This window comes from Phaseolus vulgaris, chromosome 11 (assembly GCF_051622355.1).
Source record: "Phaseolus vulgaris cultivar YP4 chromosome 11, ASM5162235v1, whole genome shotgun sequence".
Lineage (NCBI taxonomy): Eukaryota > Viridiplantae > Streptophyta > Magnoliopsida > Fabales > Fabaceae > Phaseolus > Phaseolus vulgaris.
The window spans coordinates 38,471,680-38,489,813 of NC_143508.1; the positions used below are offsets into that span (position 1 = coordinate 38,471,680).

General features: G+C 48.4%; 1 protein-coding gene across 1 annotated transcript; it reads right to left on the minus strand.

The window, feature by feature from the left end:
* Positions 1-1,696: 1,696 nt before the first annotated feature.
* Positions 1,697-2,347, minus strand: LOC137807625 (secreted RxLR effector protein 161). The gene has a single exon (XM_068608353.1). It carries the CDS (start codon positions 2,345-2,347, stop codon positions 1,697-1,699), a length of 651 nt encoding a protein of 216 aa, XP_068464454.1.
* Between the last annotated feature and the right edge of the window lie 15,787 nt (positions 2,348-18,134).

Genomic DNA, 18,134 nt, shown 5'->3' on the forward strand with positions numbered 1-18,134 from the left:
TTCTTTGCCAGCTAAGTTACAAACAACCGATTATCTCGACATTTTAATCGGTTCTTTTTCCCTTTGCATGGAAAAGCACTTTAATCTTTTAAAACTGATTGAAATGAGCTTTGTCTGAGTTTCAAAACTGATCTTACAAAGATTCTAAACCCCAACCCAACACCTAAACCTAAAACATCACACAGTTTCGGGCTTCACTTGGATTTGGCACATCAAAACTTCCCATCTTCAACAATCTCCCCCTATTTGATGGAGACAAATGCCTGGGATGCTTTAGAAATGTTCCTTGTTTAGAATCTGTTAAAACCTACAAACATTGAACACACACAGAATACACTAGTCCAAGCATATATGCCCTATATGTCAGATTTCAAAATAAGAAAAAAAACTACATAAGAACAAACGGTTATAATACAGAGATAACCGGTTGAAATCCTATTGAAAAACCAGAAAAAAACAGTAGAGGAACATTACAGCTTCTAGCTCGAGCAGCCCTTCTCAACTCTTCTCCCCCTATTTGTCTCATCAAATAGACAGAGCATAATAGAATATAACTAGGATAAAGTATGCATATCAAGAATTCCCAATTCATTTCATAAAGAGTAAAACCTATCTTTGGGTAAAGGCGTGGTGAAGATATCAGCCAGTTGGCTTTCTGTGGAAACAAACTTGATTTGATGGAGATCAAGCTCAAGTGGACATGCAGGCCAATCAACAAGATCAAGAAGATTTAGAGGCGCAAATGGAGGACGCCCATGGAGGTCAAAGCCCACCTCAAAGGCTTACAAGAAGCATGTTCAAAGCTTTAGGAGCTAGGGGACAATTATTTTCTCTTTTTGTAATTTCTTTGGTTGAAGGTGCTTAGAGGGAAACATTAGAAACCTCTATTGTTATAGCATCTTTTAGTCTTTAGTTAGGAGCTTTAGGAGGGGGGTGTGTTAGTAGATAGGTGTAGAAGTAAATAAGGAGGTGCCAAAGTGAGAGAAGGGATCACACCTTCCTCATGTCTTGTTTAGGCGCCGGTTGTAGCTTCTTTTAGGAGGGAATTTTGAATTCTCTTAGTTTGATTTTCAACACCTTTAGGCTATAAATATAGGTGCTCTCCTTGTACATTTCAGATTTGAATTTTAATTAGAGAAACTATACTCAAATTTTGAGAGAGCATTGGAGAGCTTTGAGCCTTCTTCTCTAGTCTTATCTTGATGGTTCCATGGTTACCTCAAGTGGCGGCTTGCACACTCATCTAGGAGCATCCATCCTTCTAGTGGCATGATCATCCAACCATACATCCATCTTCATGAGCTTTCTCCTCTCCTTCCTTTCTTCTCTTTCAATTGTTCATGTTTAGCTTGTTGTTCTTGAATTTCTGTTCGGCAGTTTTCAATTCTTAGCTGTTTTGGTTCGATGCCTTTGTTTCCTTACTGTTCTTGGTTGTTCTTATTCATTTCCAGCTTTTATGTTCGGTTCATTTCAGTTTTTAGCTAATTCCATTCGGTGCATTTTGCTTCTTCTTTCATTTTAATCCGTTCAATTTGACTATAATTGGAACTTCCATATGAGTTTGGATTTGGTGCTAGTTTTGGTGAGTTCTTGACTTAGAACATTGATCCAATTCTAAGAGAAAGTGCCTAACTATTGTCCAACTCAAGTTGATTCCTAAGAATGTCAAGAATCATTCTCTTCTTTGCTATTGGAATCACATCATGATCTCACAGTCTCCATTGGCTATATGATCATGAATGAAATGGTGTCTTATTTCAATGTGCTTTGTCCTCGAGTGTTGAATATGATTCTTTGTCAGGTTGATAGCACTTGTATTGTCGCATAGAAGAGGAACTTTACTCATCTTTACACCAAAATCCTCAAGTTGTTGTTTGATCCATAAAATTTGTGCACAATAGCTACTAGCTGCTATGTATTCAGCTTCAGCAGTGGATAAGGCTACACACGCTTGTTTCTTACTATGCCACGAAATGAGGCTTGAACCAATCAAGTGACATGTTCCACTCGTACTCTTCCTATCTAATTTGCATCCTGCGAAATCTGAATCAGAATAACCGACTAAATGTATAGGAGAAAGAGAAGGATACCATAAGCCCATGTTGATTGTGCCTTTTAGATATTTAAAGATCCTTTTTGCAGCCTTGAGATGTGATTCCATGGGGCAAGACTGAAATCTAGCACATAGACACACAACAAACATGATGTCTGGCCTACTTGCAGTTAGATAAAGAAGTGAACCGATTAAACCTTTGTACATGGTTTGATTAACCTCTGGTCCAGCTTCAACAGCTTCCAAGTAGCAGTTAGTTGACATTGGAGTTGTTGTTGCTTTGCAAGCTTCCATCTCGAACTTCTTAAGGATTTCTTTGCAATACTTTGATTGGCATATGAAGATTCCTTCCTTGGATTGCCTAACTTGTAGGCTGAGAAAGAATAAGAGTTCTCCCATCATACACATTTTGAACTCCCCCTACATAGCTTTGACAAAGTCCTCACAAAGTTTCACGTTAGATGAGCCAAAAACAATATCATCTACGTATATTTGTACCAAAATAATATCAGTTCCAACCTTCTTAATAAACAAAGTCTTATCTACTTCACCTCTTTCATACTCATGAGATAGAAGAAAAAGACTTAGCCTCTCATACCATTGACGTGGAGCTTGTTTGAGGCCATACAATGCCTTCTTGAGCTTGTACACACACTCTAGATGTTTGTGATCTTCAAAGCCAGGTGGTTGTGCAACATATATTTCCTCATTCACGAACTCATTGAGAAATGCACTCTTCACTTCCATCTGAAACAATTTAAAACCACTCATACAAGCAAAAGCTAATAACAACCTTACCACTTCCAACCTTGCAACAGGTGTGAAGGTTTCATCATAATTGATGCCTTCAGCTTGATTGTACCCTTTGGCCACTAGTGATGTGATTCCACTAGCCATATAGAGAATGATTCTTGACATTCTTAGGAATCACCTTGAGTTGGACATTATAAAGGCACTTTTCTTAGAGTTGGATCATTGTTCTAAGACAAGAACTCACCAAAAACTAGTACCAAATCCCAAACTCATTTGGATGCTCCACATATTGTCAAATTGAATCAACAAAGAGAGGTAAAATTAAAAGGAACCGAACAGAATTGAATAAGCAAACATTTGAACCGAACAAAAGTGAAATTAAAAGGCAAGAACAAAATATAGGTGCTGGAAAAACATAAAAACCGAACCAAACAACTCAAGAACACAAGACAACATGAACAATTGAAAGAGAAGAAAGGAAGGAGAAAAGAGTGCTCATGAAGATGGAAGAATGTTGGATGATCTCGCCACTAGAAGTGTGGAATGCTCCTAGATGAGAGTGATGCCGCCACTTGAGGACTCCAATGATCCATCAAGATAAGACTAGAGAAGAAGGCTCCAAAAGCTCTCCAAAGTTCACTCAAAATTTGAGTAGAGTTTTCTTAGATTAATTCCAATCTCAAATTTACAAAGAGAGCACCTCTATTTATAGCCTAAGGTGTTGAAAATGCAAGCTAAACAATTTCAAAAATTCCCTCCCAAAACATTCTAGAACCGGCGCCTATTCCATGCATGAGGAAGGTGTGACTCTTTCCTTCACTTTGGCACCTCCTATTCTACTCCTACACCTATCTACTAATACACCCCCCTAAAGCTCCTAACTAAAGCCTAAAAGATGCTAAAACAAAAGAGGTTTCTAATGTTTCCCTCTAAGCACCTTCAACTAAAGAAATTACAAAAAGAGAAAATAAATGTCCTCTAGCTCCCAAAGCTTTGAACATGCTTCTTGTAATCCTTTGAGGTGGACTTTGACCTCCATGGGCGTCTTCTATTTGTGCCTCCACCTCGTCTTGATCTTGTTGATTAGCCTCCATGTCCTCTTGAGCTTGATCTCCATCAACTAGTCTCGCTTTGTTCCTTGTAATGATGCCCGAGTCATCAGATTTGTTTTTGAAAACCCACTTGGTACCTATCACATTCATTTGGTTGGTTCTCAGAACAAGAGTCCAGACTTCATTCCTTAAAAATTGATTTAACTCTTCTTGCATAGCTGTTGTCCAGAATTCATCCTCCAAAGCTTCACACACTGATTGAGGTTCAATCTTTGAAACAAATGCGGAGTGATTGCAGAACTCTGCTACATGCCTTTTGGTTGAAACCTCTCTGTGGATTTGACCTATGATGTTGTCAATGGATAGATCCTTAGGAACCTTCCAATCTTTTGGCAGATCTTCCTGCTACAGAGTTTCAATCGGTTGAGTCGAGGATTCAATCGGTTGAATTTCTGTGTTGTTGTCAAGGTTCTTCAAGAAGATGTTTTGATCATCCTCCTCTGTATTGATCTTAGCTGTAGCTTGTTCACAATTATTAGTCTCATAAAAAATAACATGAATGGATTCTTCCACAGTCATAAGCTTTTTATTGAAGATTCTATAAGCATGGCTATTAAGAGAGTAACCCAGAAATATACCTTTATCCTACTTAGCATCAAATTGACCTAAGCTTTCCTTGCCATTGTTAAGGACATAGCACTTACAACCAAAGACTTTTAGGTGGCTCACATTTGGCTTTCTCCCATTTAGCAACTCATAAGGTGTTTTCTTCAATATAGGCCGAATCAACACTTTATTCATCACGTAGCATGCAGTGCTCACTACATCAGCCCAAAAACATTTTGGTAGACCATAATCATTTAGGATTGTCCTTGCAAGCTCCTTTAGAGACGTGTTCTTCCTCTCCACCACACCATTATGTTGGGGTGTTCTTGGTGCAGAGAAGTTATGATAAATCCCCAATTTGCTATAGAAGCTAATGAACTTCTCGTTTGGGAACTCCCCTCCATGATCACTTCTTATGGCTCCTATGTTGTTGTAGCACATATTCTAAAGTTTCCTTGCAAGCTTCTTAAAATTTGAAAATGCATCCTTCTTTGTATGTAGAAAGAGTGTCCAAGTGTACCTGGAATAATCATCTACAACAAAGAGACCGTATAGATTTCCTCCAAGATTCATAGTCCTAGAAAGACCGAAAAGATCCATATGCAAAAGTTTAATGGGTTTTGAAGTTGAAACACAGTTTTTCAAAGGAGAAGATTTTCTAGTTTGTTTCCCCCTTTGACATGCTTCACACACATGTTCTTTTTCAAATTTGAGTTTGGGTAAGCCATAAACTAGTTCATTTGTGATCCGATCGGTCATCGGTAGTCGATGACGTCAGCAGCAGAGAACCACGTGGACCACTCGAAGGGTGACACGTGGACCAGGTGGCAGAGAGGTCGGGGGGACGATCGCCAAGAGAGGTGATCGGTGGCCAGTAACCAAGTTACCACCGACAGATCAGGCGGCAGAGAGGTCGGGGGACAGATCAACCAGAATGGTGATCGGTGGTCAGTAGTCAAGTGGCCACCAGCAGACCAGTTCCCAGACTCGCGCCTGGAGGCAGAGCGCGATAAGCGAATAAACACTGATCAGTCATCGGGGTATTGTCATCGGGGTTTCGTGTTACACGCAGTTAAACTGGGAATGAGGTTCCCAGCGAGAGCGTTATGCATGGATCTCGCATGTGCATACCTCAGGGAATCATGCACGAGAGTGGCCTGAGGGAACTAGTAAACCAGCCAGTGGTTGGTGATTCCCTCAACCCATTACGTGCATGGCATCGTGAAGGGTAAGCTGTATACGCAGAGAGCAACGTTTGGTGAGTGTGCCTAGACCAGCCACACCCGACGTTCTCCCAAGAGTATGCGATCTGCCCAGATAAGAGAAACATCCTATGTTACTCCGCAAGGGCGTAACTTAGGCACACAAAGAGAAGCGCTAGAGCCCTTCCAGTAAGTGACACGTGTGTGGTTAGATGTGAGTTGCAGGCCTCCACGTGTCATCATCTGAGAGGGGTGCGGTCCAGACAAAAGAGCACTCCGTACCACTAAAGGTACAGACAGGCGCAGCCAAGCGCAGAGACGCGCAGACATGCACAGACTCTCACGCTCCCCATTGCTGATTCTGAAGGTACGCTTTCTCTGAAAAGCATAACAGGGTTCTGACACATGCCAGAAAAGCATAACAGAATTCTGTTATGCCCAGAAGCAGAAAAAGAGAGATAAAAGAAAGAATCAGGGGAGAGTGAGGGGAGACGAAAAACAGAGAGCAAGAGTTTTACACACACATTACTAGTTTCCAGTTTCTGGTGGTTCTGTTGGACTAACTTGATCATCGGAGTGCAAACGGCCGCTAGAGGCGCCGTCTGTGTGTTTTGCAGGTCACGTTTGGAACAGCAAGAGAAGGCTCCGAGGGTGATTCTGCAGAAGACGCAGTCGCGTAGACAGGGCAGAGAGTGCTACGGAGCGATTCCTCCACGTTCGAGTTGCCGGCAGGATCATTTGGCGCCCACCGTGGGGCTCGAGTGAATCGTTGTCCCATATATACCACAGTTTTAAAGCTTACCAGAGTTTTATCAGTTTCTTTGATAGAGAAAGATGCCTAGAAACAGACAACCATCACCTGCGCCATCCGCTGACGAAGGAGCTGTGACAATGGCGCAGGTCCTGGAAATGGTGCGCACGCTGCAGGATAACGCTGCAGCGTCGAAAGTTGAACAAGAAAGGATGCAGACGGAGTTGGCTGCGTCGCAAAGCAGGAACGACAAGCTGAATCGTGTCAAGGAAGAGTTGAGAAGGACGTTGCAGGCGCAGAGGGAGCACGTTGTTGACGAAAGGGTGTCTAGGCAGCCCTCACCTCCAAGGGCATTTCCCATGCCATTCTCCCCTGAGATCATGGGAACCATGGTGCCTCCGAACCTGGTGGGGGTAAAAGCGTCGTTCAAGGGGGTAGAAGACCCGGAGGCGCATCTGACGGCATTCCACACCCAGATGATGTTGTCTGGGGGCTCAGACGCTGTGTACTGCAAGATGTTCATGAGCACATTGAGCGGAATCGCCATGGAGTGGTTCGTGAGTTTACCAGAAGGGCATATCACGTCTTTCTCTCAGTTCTCGAAGCTCTTCACTGAACAATACATCGTCAACAAGGCACCTGCAGTGGTGTCCTACGATCTGTTCGACGTGCGCCAATACCAGGGGGAGTCGCTGAAGGACTACCTCAACCGCTTTGGGGCACAAGTGGTTAGACTGCCCAGCAAAGATGAAGATATGCTTGTGCACGCGTTTAAGAAGGGAGTGCTGCCTGGCCCTTTCAGCGAGTCTCTCATCAGGAGCCATCCCAGCACTTTTGCAGAGATTCGACGATGTGCGGTGGCGCACATAGTGGCAGAAACAGAGGTTTTTGAGAAGAGGGGAAGTGCTGCACCACCCAGACCGCGTGGAGGGCAAGGAAAGCCACAGCAAGCAAGGGTGCATGAGGCCAAGGAGGGGAAAAAGGTGCGAGAAAAACCTCGTCCTTATGCACCAGGCAAAGACCAGAGCAGGGGGCGGGCAAGGGAGAACAACGCACCCCCGAGATACAACTTCATGGTGGGATTGGCGGATCTCATCGCCCTTCCTGCCGTAGCAGCAAGACTACGAGTACCAGAGAAGACAGATAAGGTACTTGGAAGGAAGAAGAATGAATGGTGTGAGTTTCATCAGGCCTTTGACCATACACTTCATTCCTGTTTGGCGCTGGGACACCAACTGGCAGAGTTGGTGAAGTCTGGTTTTCTAGCAGATTACCTGCGTGAGCCGCAGGGTGATCGCGCGTCAGGATCCCAAACTGGAGAGCAACAGCATGAAGTCCCTGTGCATGGGGAAGTGCAGACGATCGCTGGAGGCTTCTCTGGTAGGGGATGCACAGCTTCACAAAGAAGGAGATACACTCGATCGGTGATGGCGGTAGATGCAATGAATGAGAGTCATTACCCTGAGGTGGACATTATATTCAGGAAAGCTGACCTACGGGACGTTGTCCCGCACGACAACGACCCTGTGGTCATTTCTCTCATCACAGCAGGAAGACGGGTGCATAGAGTACTCGTAGATCAAGGAAGCTCGGCGGACGTCATGTTCTGGCCAACATTCAACAAGCTACAGTTGTCCCCTGATCAGTTAAGACCGTATACTGGTTGTCTCTACGGTTTTGCAGGGGATCAGGTAGAGGTGTGGGGGTACATCGAGCTGAGGACCACGTTCACTGACAGAACAACAGCCCGCACTGAAAAGATAAAGTACCTAGTGGTGAATGCCCCTTTTGTGTACAACGTTTTGTTGGGTAGGCCCACACTCAATAGACTGGGCGCAATACCATCGACGAGGCATATGAAGTTGAAGCTGCCGTCGATGGAGGGGACCGTGATAACCATCAAGTCGGATCAGGCTGAGGCAAGACGCTGTTATGAGAACAGCTTGAAGCAAAAGAGAAGTGTGTGCCACGTCACCACAAAACCACCACCAGGCATGCGCGAAGAGCGATTGGCGGTCAGGGAGACACAAGGCGCTCAGAGGATGGAAGACGCTGCGGTGGGGGGCTCCCAGGTAGCCCAAGTTGAAGAAGAAGAGGAAGGCGCGATCACTCCTCGCGAGTCAAGGATCGCGAGGGCGGTCATCGCCAGTGAGAGAAGGCCCCACCCAGCTGAAGGTTGGGTCGAAGTGGACGTCGCGGGAAAAAAGTTCAAGTTAGGGGGATCCCTTGTTGAAGAAGAGCGAAGGCTGATCATGGGTGTGATTGCGAAGCACATGAATGCCTTCGCATGGTCAACATCCGACATGCCAGGAATCGACCCCGACTTCCTCTGCCATCGTCTGTCGATGGACCCCAGGGTTCGACCCGTGCGACAGAGGCGAAGGAAATTCAACGAGGAGAAGAGGAAGGTGATCCACGACGAAGCGCAGAAGCTCCTTGTCGCAGGGCATATCAGAGAAATCCAGTACCCCGAGTGGCTAGCGAATGTGGTACTGGTGCAGAAGGCAAGCGGCAAGTGGAGAATGTGCGTGGACTTCACTGACCTCAACAAGGCGTGCCCCAAGGATTCTTACCCCTTACCCAGTATCGATGCTCTAGTTGATAGCGCCTCGGGGGGAAAACTACTCAGCTTCTTGGACGCTTTCTCAGGGTATAACCAGATCAGGATGCACCCAATGGACGAATGCAAGACCGCGTTTATGACGGAACGGTCTTGCTATTGCTACAAGGTCATGCCATTTGGGTTAAAGAATGCGGGGGCTACCTACCAGCGGCTCATGGATAGGGTGCTCTCGCCCATGCTGGGAAGGAACGTACACGCCTATGTAGATGACATGGTGGTTACGTCCCAAGAGAAGAAGCATCATGCAGCTGATCTGGAAGAGCTATTCACCACCATTGCCAAGTACAGGCTGAAGCTCAACCCTGAGAAATGCATATTCGGTGTGGAGGCTGGGAAGTTCTTGGGTTTCCTCTTGACAGAGCAGGGAATCGAAGCTAACCCGGAGAAGTGTGCGGCGATCGTGGCAATGAGGAGCCCAACGACGGTGAAAGAGGTGCAGCAGCTCACCGGTCGCTTGGCAGCTCTGTCCCGATTTATGTCCGCTGGAGGGGAGAAAGGTCACCCATACTTCCAGTGTCTCAAACACAACAGCAGATTTCTCTGGACACAGGAGTGCGAGGAGGCTTTCATCAAGTTAAAGGGGTACCTGGCGAGCCCACCAGTCTTGCGAAAGCCCCAGGTAGGCATCCCTCTTCGTCTATACTCTGCTGTTATGGAGAGGGCAGTCAGTTCAGTCCTGGTGCAAGAGCAGGACCAGGCCCAGAGGCCTGTTTACTTCGTGAGTAAGGTGCTGCAAGGCCCTGAAACAAGGTACCAGGCCCTCGAGAAGGCTGCTCTGGCGGTGGTGTTTTCAGCCAGAAGACTCAGGCATTACTTCCACAGCTTCACAGTGGTCGTGATGACTGATCTGCCTATCCAGAACGTATTGAAGAAACCTGATGTAGCAGGCAGGATGGTCAAATGGGCAGTAGAATTGTCAGAATTTGATATTCAGTACGAGCCCCGAGGACCGATCAAGGGGCAGGTGTTCGCGGACTTCGTAGTCGAGCTATCAACAATCGCGACACCTACAGAAGGGGTAAATTTCTGATGGGTGTTATCGGTGGATGGCTCCTCTAATCAGCAGGGAAGCGGCGCGGGAGTCATCCTGGAAGGACCAAATGGGGTACTGATCGAGCAGTCCCTCCGCTTTGCCTTCAAAGCTAGCAACAATCAGGCGGAGTATGAGGCCCTGATCGCAGGAATGTTGTTAGCAAGAGAAATGGGAGCAAGAAATCTGCTGGCCAAGAGCGATTCGTTACTGGTCACTGGGCAGGTTACGGGGGAGTTCCAAGCAAAGGATCCCCAGATGGCAGCCTACCTGGAGTATGTGCAGCTCTTGAAGACGTCCTTCACCGAGTTTGAGTTAGTGCACGTGCCAAGAGAGCAAAATGCCCGAGCAGACCTGCTTGCCAAGCTGGCCAGCTCAGGCAAGGGGGGGAAGCAGAGGACTGTCATTCAGGAGACCCTGAAGGTGCCGCGCGCGTTTGTATCAGACAACCAGGTGCTTCATGTATACAAGTCAATGGAGCGTCTAACGATCGGTCATCGGTCGTTGACTCAAGAGACGCTAAGAGCACCGAGGGTGAGATCGCGACCCTCAAAGACCGATGAGTCGATGGAGGTCCATGCGGAGAAGGAACCCCACACCTGGATGACGCCATACCAGCTATACTTAGAAGATGGTGTACTCCCGCTCGATGCGGCAGAGGCCAAAAGGATAAAGAGGAGTTCAAGTAAGTTCACTCTTATAGATGGAAACCTCTTTAGATTTGGATTTTCTCACCCTGTGCAGATCTGTGTGCACGGCAAGCAATGCACCAGACTCATGTCTGAGCTGCATGAGGGGGTGTGCGGAAGCCACGTAGGTGGTCGCGCCTTGGCAAGTAGAGTACTCCGCGCGGGGTATTACTGGCCAAAGCTGAAGGAAGATTGCATAAGGTTTGCTCAGCGATGCAAACAGTGTCAACTGCATGCAGACTGGCACAAGGCACCCCCTGAGGAGTTGAGGTCCATCCATAGCCCGTGGCCATTCCATACATGGGGGATTGACATCCTAGGACCCTTTCCCCTGGCAACAAGGTAGATGAAGTTCCTCATCGTGGCCATCGAGTATTTCACCAAGTGGGTGGAGGCAGAGCCAGTCGCACAAATCACCGCACAGAAAGTCGAGCACTTCGTCTGGAGGAACATTGTCTGCCGCTTCGGAATACCCAAGAGGCTGGTTTCCGACAATGGCACCCAGTTCACAAGTCATCAGCTGAGGAAGATGTGTGAAGAGTTAAAGATACAACAGGTCTTCGCATCAGTGGAGCACCCACAAACCAATGGGCAGGTAGAGTCAGCAAACCGAGTACTGCTCAGGGGGCTGAAGCGAAGACTAGACAAGGCCAAAGGAGGCTGGGCAGAGGAGGTCCCCAGAATTGTATGGTCTTATCACACCACCCCACAGTCCAGCACCCATGAGACACCCTTCAGCCTTGTCTATGGGACAGACGCCATGATTCCTGTGGAAATACAGGAGAGCTCCCCCAGATTCTTGAACTTCGTTGCTGAAGAGTCCAATGAAGAGCGTAAGGTGAATCTGGATCTGCTAGACGAAGTGCGGGAAGAGGCCAGAGTCAGTGCTGAAGCTGTGAAGAGAAGAGTAGAGCGGAGGCACAACTCTAAAGTGAGGCCCAGGCATTTCCAGGAAGGTGATCTGGTGATGAGAAAGGCGCATCAGAATGACATGCAGAACAAGTTATCCCCAAAGTGGACAGGCCCGTACAAAGTGGTGGAGACATTAGAGAACGGAGCCTATCGCCTAGAGACTTTGGAAGGAGGAGCAATCCCCAGAACATGGAACGCCACCCATTTAAAATTTTATTTCAGTTAAAGTTGTACAGTAATAGGCGTTCTCGCGCTAAAAGACACATGTTTGTATGTGGTGGAAACAGCTGAACAGACAAGGGGGCACTCTTTTCCCTAAGGAGGGCTTTTAACGAGGCCACCCAATTAAAGAAAAATTTCCAGCATATCAAGTGTGCTCAAGTATTTAAGTTAAAATCCTCCTTGCCCCAGGTGCAAGTGCAGGTGATTGGTTAGGCCCTACTTGCCCTAGGCGCAAGTACTGGCACCGATCTAAGTCTTCCTCACCACAGGTGTGAGCGCAAGCAGTTAAAGGTTTGAAAAGCCAGGGGTGCTAGTAAGACCAAGGGAGGGAAAGGAAAGGTTTTGACAAAACGTCCTTACCCACTTGGCATACACCAATATTGGCCCAGTAAGACTCTTAGTCCGAAACCCTTCTCACCCCAGGAGTGAGGCAGGGAATGAGCGACTCAACCCGCCAAAGGGTGATGACCTTGGGGAAAGTAAGAGGGGTTAGCGAGAAACACTTTTCTTTCCCCAAGACGAGGCATCACCTTGAGCGATCGATGTCGAAGTCCTCTATGCACTTAGTGCTAGAGCGACAGAGAAGCTAAGTAAAGACTAAAGAACGATCACTGATGAGTCGTCAGTAATTGGCTAGTGGTGCAAAGCAGCGCACGAGGACTGTTAAACACTAAGCTGAGGGAATAGCCAGTCGTGATCAAATAGAAGTGAAAGAATAAGAGAAGCAGATCGCGCTGAGCCTAAGCTGGTTAAACACTTAGTCGTGCGCAAAGTGAAAGACGAAGCTCAAGATCGCGCTAAGCCTAAGCTGATTCACACTTAGTCGTGTGAGAAAGGAAAGGTAAAGCCCAAGATCGCGCTGAACCTAGGCTAGCTAACAGTTAGTCGCGCACATAAAGATAAGTGAAGTTCAAAGAAAATACAAGGGAAGAAATTTATGCAACAAAAGAAGCATGGAGAGTTTGTATTCACGGTCAAGTCTTATACAAATTTCAGAGTAATAAGAAAATTGTGCAGAAGTTAAATTTACGGAGAAGAAAAAAGATTAAGGGGCAGGAGGGATGAGCTTCCCATCTACCACTTCATGATAGATGCTGAACTGCGAGAGGTCCAGGTCCGGGAGAACGCATCTGATTTGCTCGAGTGCTAGCTCGAATCCATCAGTAAGGGCATCAGCACCCACATTCATCAAATCAGCATTCTCCGCCTCCAGTTTCTGCTTTGAGGCCTCCGCGGCATCCCTCTCAGTGGTGATGGCAGCAAGGGAGGAGGCAGCTTCGGACAGTTTGCCCACCACCTCCTCGAGTCTCTTCTCTCCAGCTGCAGCTGCTTCTTTGGTGGACTCGAGCTCCCCCACTATTTGAGAATTCAGTTGGCGTAGGGAGGAGGTCTCGGCCCGCAGCTCCACCACCGTGCAGTCCAAGGAGCTAACAGCTTGCCCCATCAAGATCTCTGTCTTGATGGTCTCTTGGACCTGCGCTAGGTACTCCCTCCTAGCTTTCTCCACCATGCCCCGCATCAACTCCACAGATCCTTGGGCAGCTTCGAAGTCACTTCGCAGTGACTCCTTGTCGTGCTCAAGATCCTTCACCCTCTTCTCCAGGGCTAGTTGCTTGCGATGCTGGGTGGAAAACTCCAGAGAGAGCACTACCTGCTTGGCCAGGTGCATATCCACCTCATCACCACTCCACTCGACAAGCTCCCGGTTGCTTATGAGTTGTCGGACCAGGGTGATGACCCTGCTGAAGTTTTCGTGGTTGGCTCCAGAAGTGCTTGGGCGCAAGCTGGACCCCCCACCTTCAGCAGTGGCGGTGGGGATTAGCAGTGGTGGTGGTGGACCCCCAGCAAGATGAGCAGGTGGACCAGGTGATTGGCCTGCTGGGGGGGAAGATGGCAGTTGGGAAGTTGGAGGCGGCTGCTGGCCTGGAGAAGGAAGGTTGGTGGGCTCTGGGGCAGTTTGAGCGCAAGGGGGAGGGGAAGACCCTTCCTCCACTTCCACCACCTCAATCTCTCCAGGCTGGAGAGATGAGGCCCCCTCAACCGCTGCTCTCTTCCTTTGGCGGTGAACAAGAGAAAAGCCTGAGCTCTCCTCTTCAGTTGAGGCGGCAGCAGCAGCAGCAGAAGAAGCGGAAGCCTTCACCAGCCTTTTCCTTTTCTTCCCTTGCTCGGGGCCTTCAGCTGGCGCGACCAAGAGTGGAGGGGCCGCAATGGGCTCAGTGGTAGAAGAGGAGGAACCAGTGCCCTTGGCTCCTCTACGTTTGGCAAGCTCCAGCAGGGCCAGCCTCCTGTCCTTCCCCGACATTGAGTCTGCATAGATGAAAAAAGGAAGAGTTAGAGGACCAAGGTATGCAAGTAAGGTAAAAAAACACATAAAACATGCATGAAAAGGTGCAGGCATCCTAATAGAGGTGAAAGAAGAAGAGCTACCTATATATTTTTTCAGAGCCACCACATCAAACTCATGTTTGATGAGGAGTGCAGAGTTGTACTTGGCCCCCAGGAACAGCCCACATAGCTCGTGCTCGTAGGGGGCCATAGCTTCGAGGTCCCTGGATTTCTTGAACTCAACTCCAGGAACCCAGTAGAGGGGGTACCCCTCGAGCAGACTTGGACTTTGAGGGGTAGCAGATATCATGTAGAATCTACCCTTCCAATCTTTGAAGGATTGCTGGTACAGGCCCAGAAGCACCCGTCCAGCAACCCCGTTCAGGCTGACCCACGACCTGTCCCCAGGGTTCTTCGCTTCGAAGAAATAGAGGAACACGTCCACGGAGGCGTTGTGCCCGAAATAGTTGCAGAGGATTTGAAACGCCCGGATGAAGGCCCAGGCATTTGGATGGAGTTGGCAGGGCGCGACGTTTAACTCCATCATCAGTGGAGTTGGAAAATTGGGATTATGGTTCATCCTTCTCACTCTTTTGTATTTTGAAAAACATGATAATATTTTATCCTTTGATTGATATTGATGCCCATATAAAATTCATTCATATTGATTTCTCGCACATAAAATTATTAAGATAGTGTTCCGTCCGGTTGACCAGGACGTCTTCGTGCGCGACCTCAACCGTCAGCTAGGGACTCCTTCCCACTGGTTACCTGTGGATTCCTGCAAAAAAGAGGACAAAGAGGCGCCCTAGCGGCCGTTTGCACTCCGACGCTCAAGTCAGCCAGCAAGAAACACCAAAACTGTTCACCTACGTCTCTGAGCACCGCGTATGGCACTCTGAAGGTGATAAGAAATAACTGTATACTGTGTATCTGTGTTCTCTCTTTCAGGCAAAAATATTTCCCAGTCCCTTGTTCGTAACTAACGAAGCACGAGCAAGCAACTAGAGAGCTCTGGTAAATTTGCAGAAAGTTCGAACCCTCTTTCCAACATTCTCTGCACTATTTAAACTACCCAAGCATTTAAAGCGCTTTTAATCACAAACGTAACGTACTCATTAAAGCGTTTAATTAGAAAACGTAGCGCATTTAAGACGTTGAAACGCTTGGGAGCCATTATAGTACCTGAATGCTCGAAAGGGGAACTGTATTGAATGATTTAATTACCTGACACCTGACTAAAGGGTGTTTCCATTATGACATGGCTGTTGTACACGTGGAGGGCCTCACGACGCCGTGACCCCATCTGGGGGCGTTTCTGCCCATCTGGGGACGTTTCTACGTGTGAATCCTCCTGCTTGGGAGTGCTACTGCGCTAGGGGTGACTTTTTGGGTGCCAACTCATGCCCCCAAGTATCTAGTCACATACTTTGAGAGCGTATCTGCCTTCCTTTTGTACTCTGCGCCCAGTTGCCCTGGGCGTGACTTTCTTCTTGAGTCGTATCTGCCCCACAGGCGTCTCTGGGGCGGGAGGAGTACTTCACGAGTCAGGCTGCCCTACACTGATACTATTACTATGGCCTTGAAGCCACCTTTTCCTTCTCTTTATCACTGCCCCGGGTTATCGGGTCCTGAGGTCTTCCCACGGCGTCGTTCCCTCCATGGTCTTTCCTACCCATGGGTATCGGGGAACCACACCGTGATTGCCTTGCTTTAGCACTGTTTGATCTGGCGACGCCCTGGTTGGGGGACGCCTTTACCTAGGCGACGCCATGCCTTGGCGACGCTTCCTCTTGGCGTCTCTCCACCTAGGCGACGCCTTGAGTTGACTTTGACTCTCCAGCCGTTGACTTTGACTCTCCAGCCGTTGACTTTGACTTTGACTTAGTCAACGCCCGGATACGGGACGGTACACAAGCCCCCCAGTCTTACGCTGAAGACTTGTCTTCAGCGTAAAGACTAAAGCCTCGCCCACGCCGTCCACGTGTCATCCTGATGACGTGTCATTCCCTGCTTACTCAACAATTCTCGAATTGTTGACGTGACGCTCTCTGAACCCTAGGAGCGCTCTTACTGATTGATTTGATCTCCTCTGAAACGATGATGATAACACCTTTTGGGCTAACCTTGATCGCGCGCCACGTGGCCCATCGCGCGGCCATCCTCCAGAGACCTTTGCGTTTCCCCTGGGCAATTGACCCTCTGACGCGTGGCACGATCCTACGGCCCTCAGTTAGTGCCTCTTGAGTTGCGAAATGTAACGTTTAAGTTACTCCAAACCCCACGCTCACCCTACTGTTACATTCATTCGCTCTGCGACTCCGTACTGTTCATCGCCTTCAAAACCCTTTTTCTCTGCAATTGCGATTCTCTCCTTCCTGCGCTCTTCTACTGCCTCCATTCCAATAGCAATGGTACGATTTCGAGCACTCACGACTCTTCCCTTTCGTCGCATTATAGGATTTATTGAACTGCCTGGGACTGTTGTTATTCACGTATTACTGCATCTCTCCACTTCTTCTTCCTCCTCTGATTTTTCTCGCGTGGGTGACGCTTCCTGGGGCTCTTTCCCCCTCTTGCCATGGCTACACTTGCTAAACCCTTTTTCCTCTCTTCTTTCTCCAGCTATCTATTTTCACCATGACGCGCGCGAACGCGGAGCCCGATTCTTCCCCCACGACCCCCAAGTCCAACTACAAAGCCTTCTACCCCTGGGCCCCCGACGAGCTCCTGAGTGAATGCACCAGCCTGACTTCCTTCCAGGACCTGGAAGCTCACCGGGGGGATCCCCATTTGTACAACTTTAACGCCTTTTGCCGCACACACGACGCCCACATATCCGTCCGTCCCGGCAGGCCTGGGGAACCGGTTTGCTTGGACGACAGACCTAGAAAGGGGAGACCCTTCTTCTTCATGTACCAGACCGTGTTCAAGCGCGTAGGAGTGCGTCTCCCGTTCACTCCCTTCGAACGGGAACTTCTTACTGAAATCAACACTGCCCCCGCCCAGCTTCATCCCAACAGCTGGGCATTCGTGAGGGGCTTTCAAATTCTTTGTGGACACCTGGGCATCCCCCCTTCTGTAGATGTCTTCCTGCATTTCTTTGAGGTGAAGAAGCAGAGGAAGAGCTTTTGGGTAAGCTTTTCTGGGATCGCAGGCAGGATCCTCCTCTCCCTCTTCCAGAATTCTTACAAGAACTGGAAAGGGAAGTTCTTCAGGGTGTGCAGCGCCAAGCACGATCCCACAGCTTTGGATGGCTTCCCCCTTTACTGGACGGAGCGCCCTAAATTGCTCAGGGCCAAAAGCCTTGGCCGGGTTGGGGATCGTTTTTGATACCTTGAAGCTGGTCGCTAGCGAGTACAATGCTCACGCCCTGACCACCTACTTTGGTAAGGGGCTCTCCCCTCATCTTTTTTGTTGTGAACAGCCTGCTATCGAACGTTTGTTTCCCCAGACTCTTATACTCATTTATATTGTGCCATGTTACTTGCATTTCACACCTCCATGTGTGTTGTAATTTTGCATAGCTGCTTTGGTCCTAATTCTTGATGTTTGGTCTGTCTTGATGTAGGATCGGTGATGGGCGCTTCCAAGAGAATGATGCTGGCGAAGGCAATGAAGGAGGCACGTGCCGCCAAGGCGGGCGCCTCCTCCACCCCTGCTGCTGATCCGGTTCCCCCACCGACTCTGTCGCCGCCTCCCCCGATCACCGCCGAGGCTACCTTGAGTTCCCCTCCGTCGTCTCCCCACAGCTTCGCAGCACCTCAGACTCCTGGCTCTCCTCTACCCATCGCCGTTGTTCCCCTAGCCGCGGTCTCGTTACCGGCTCCAACCCCCCTTGACAAAGGGAAACGGGTTTTGGAGATTCTATCAGATGATGAGGACTCAGAAGGCGTGGCTCCCTTCAGAAGAAGAA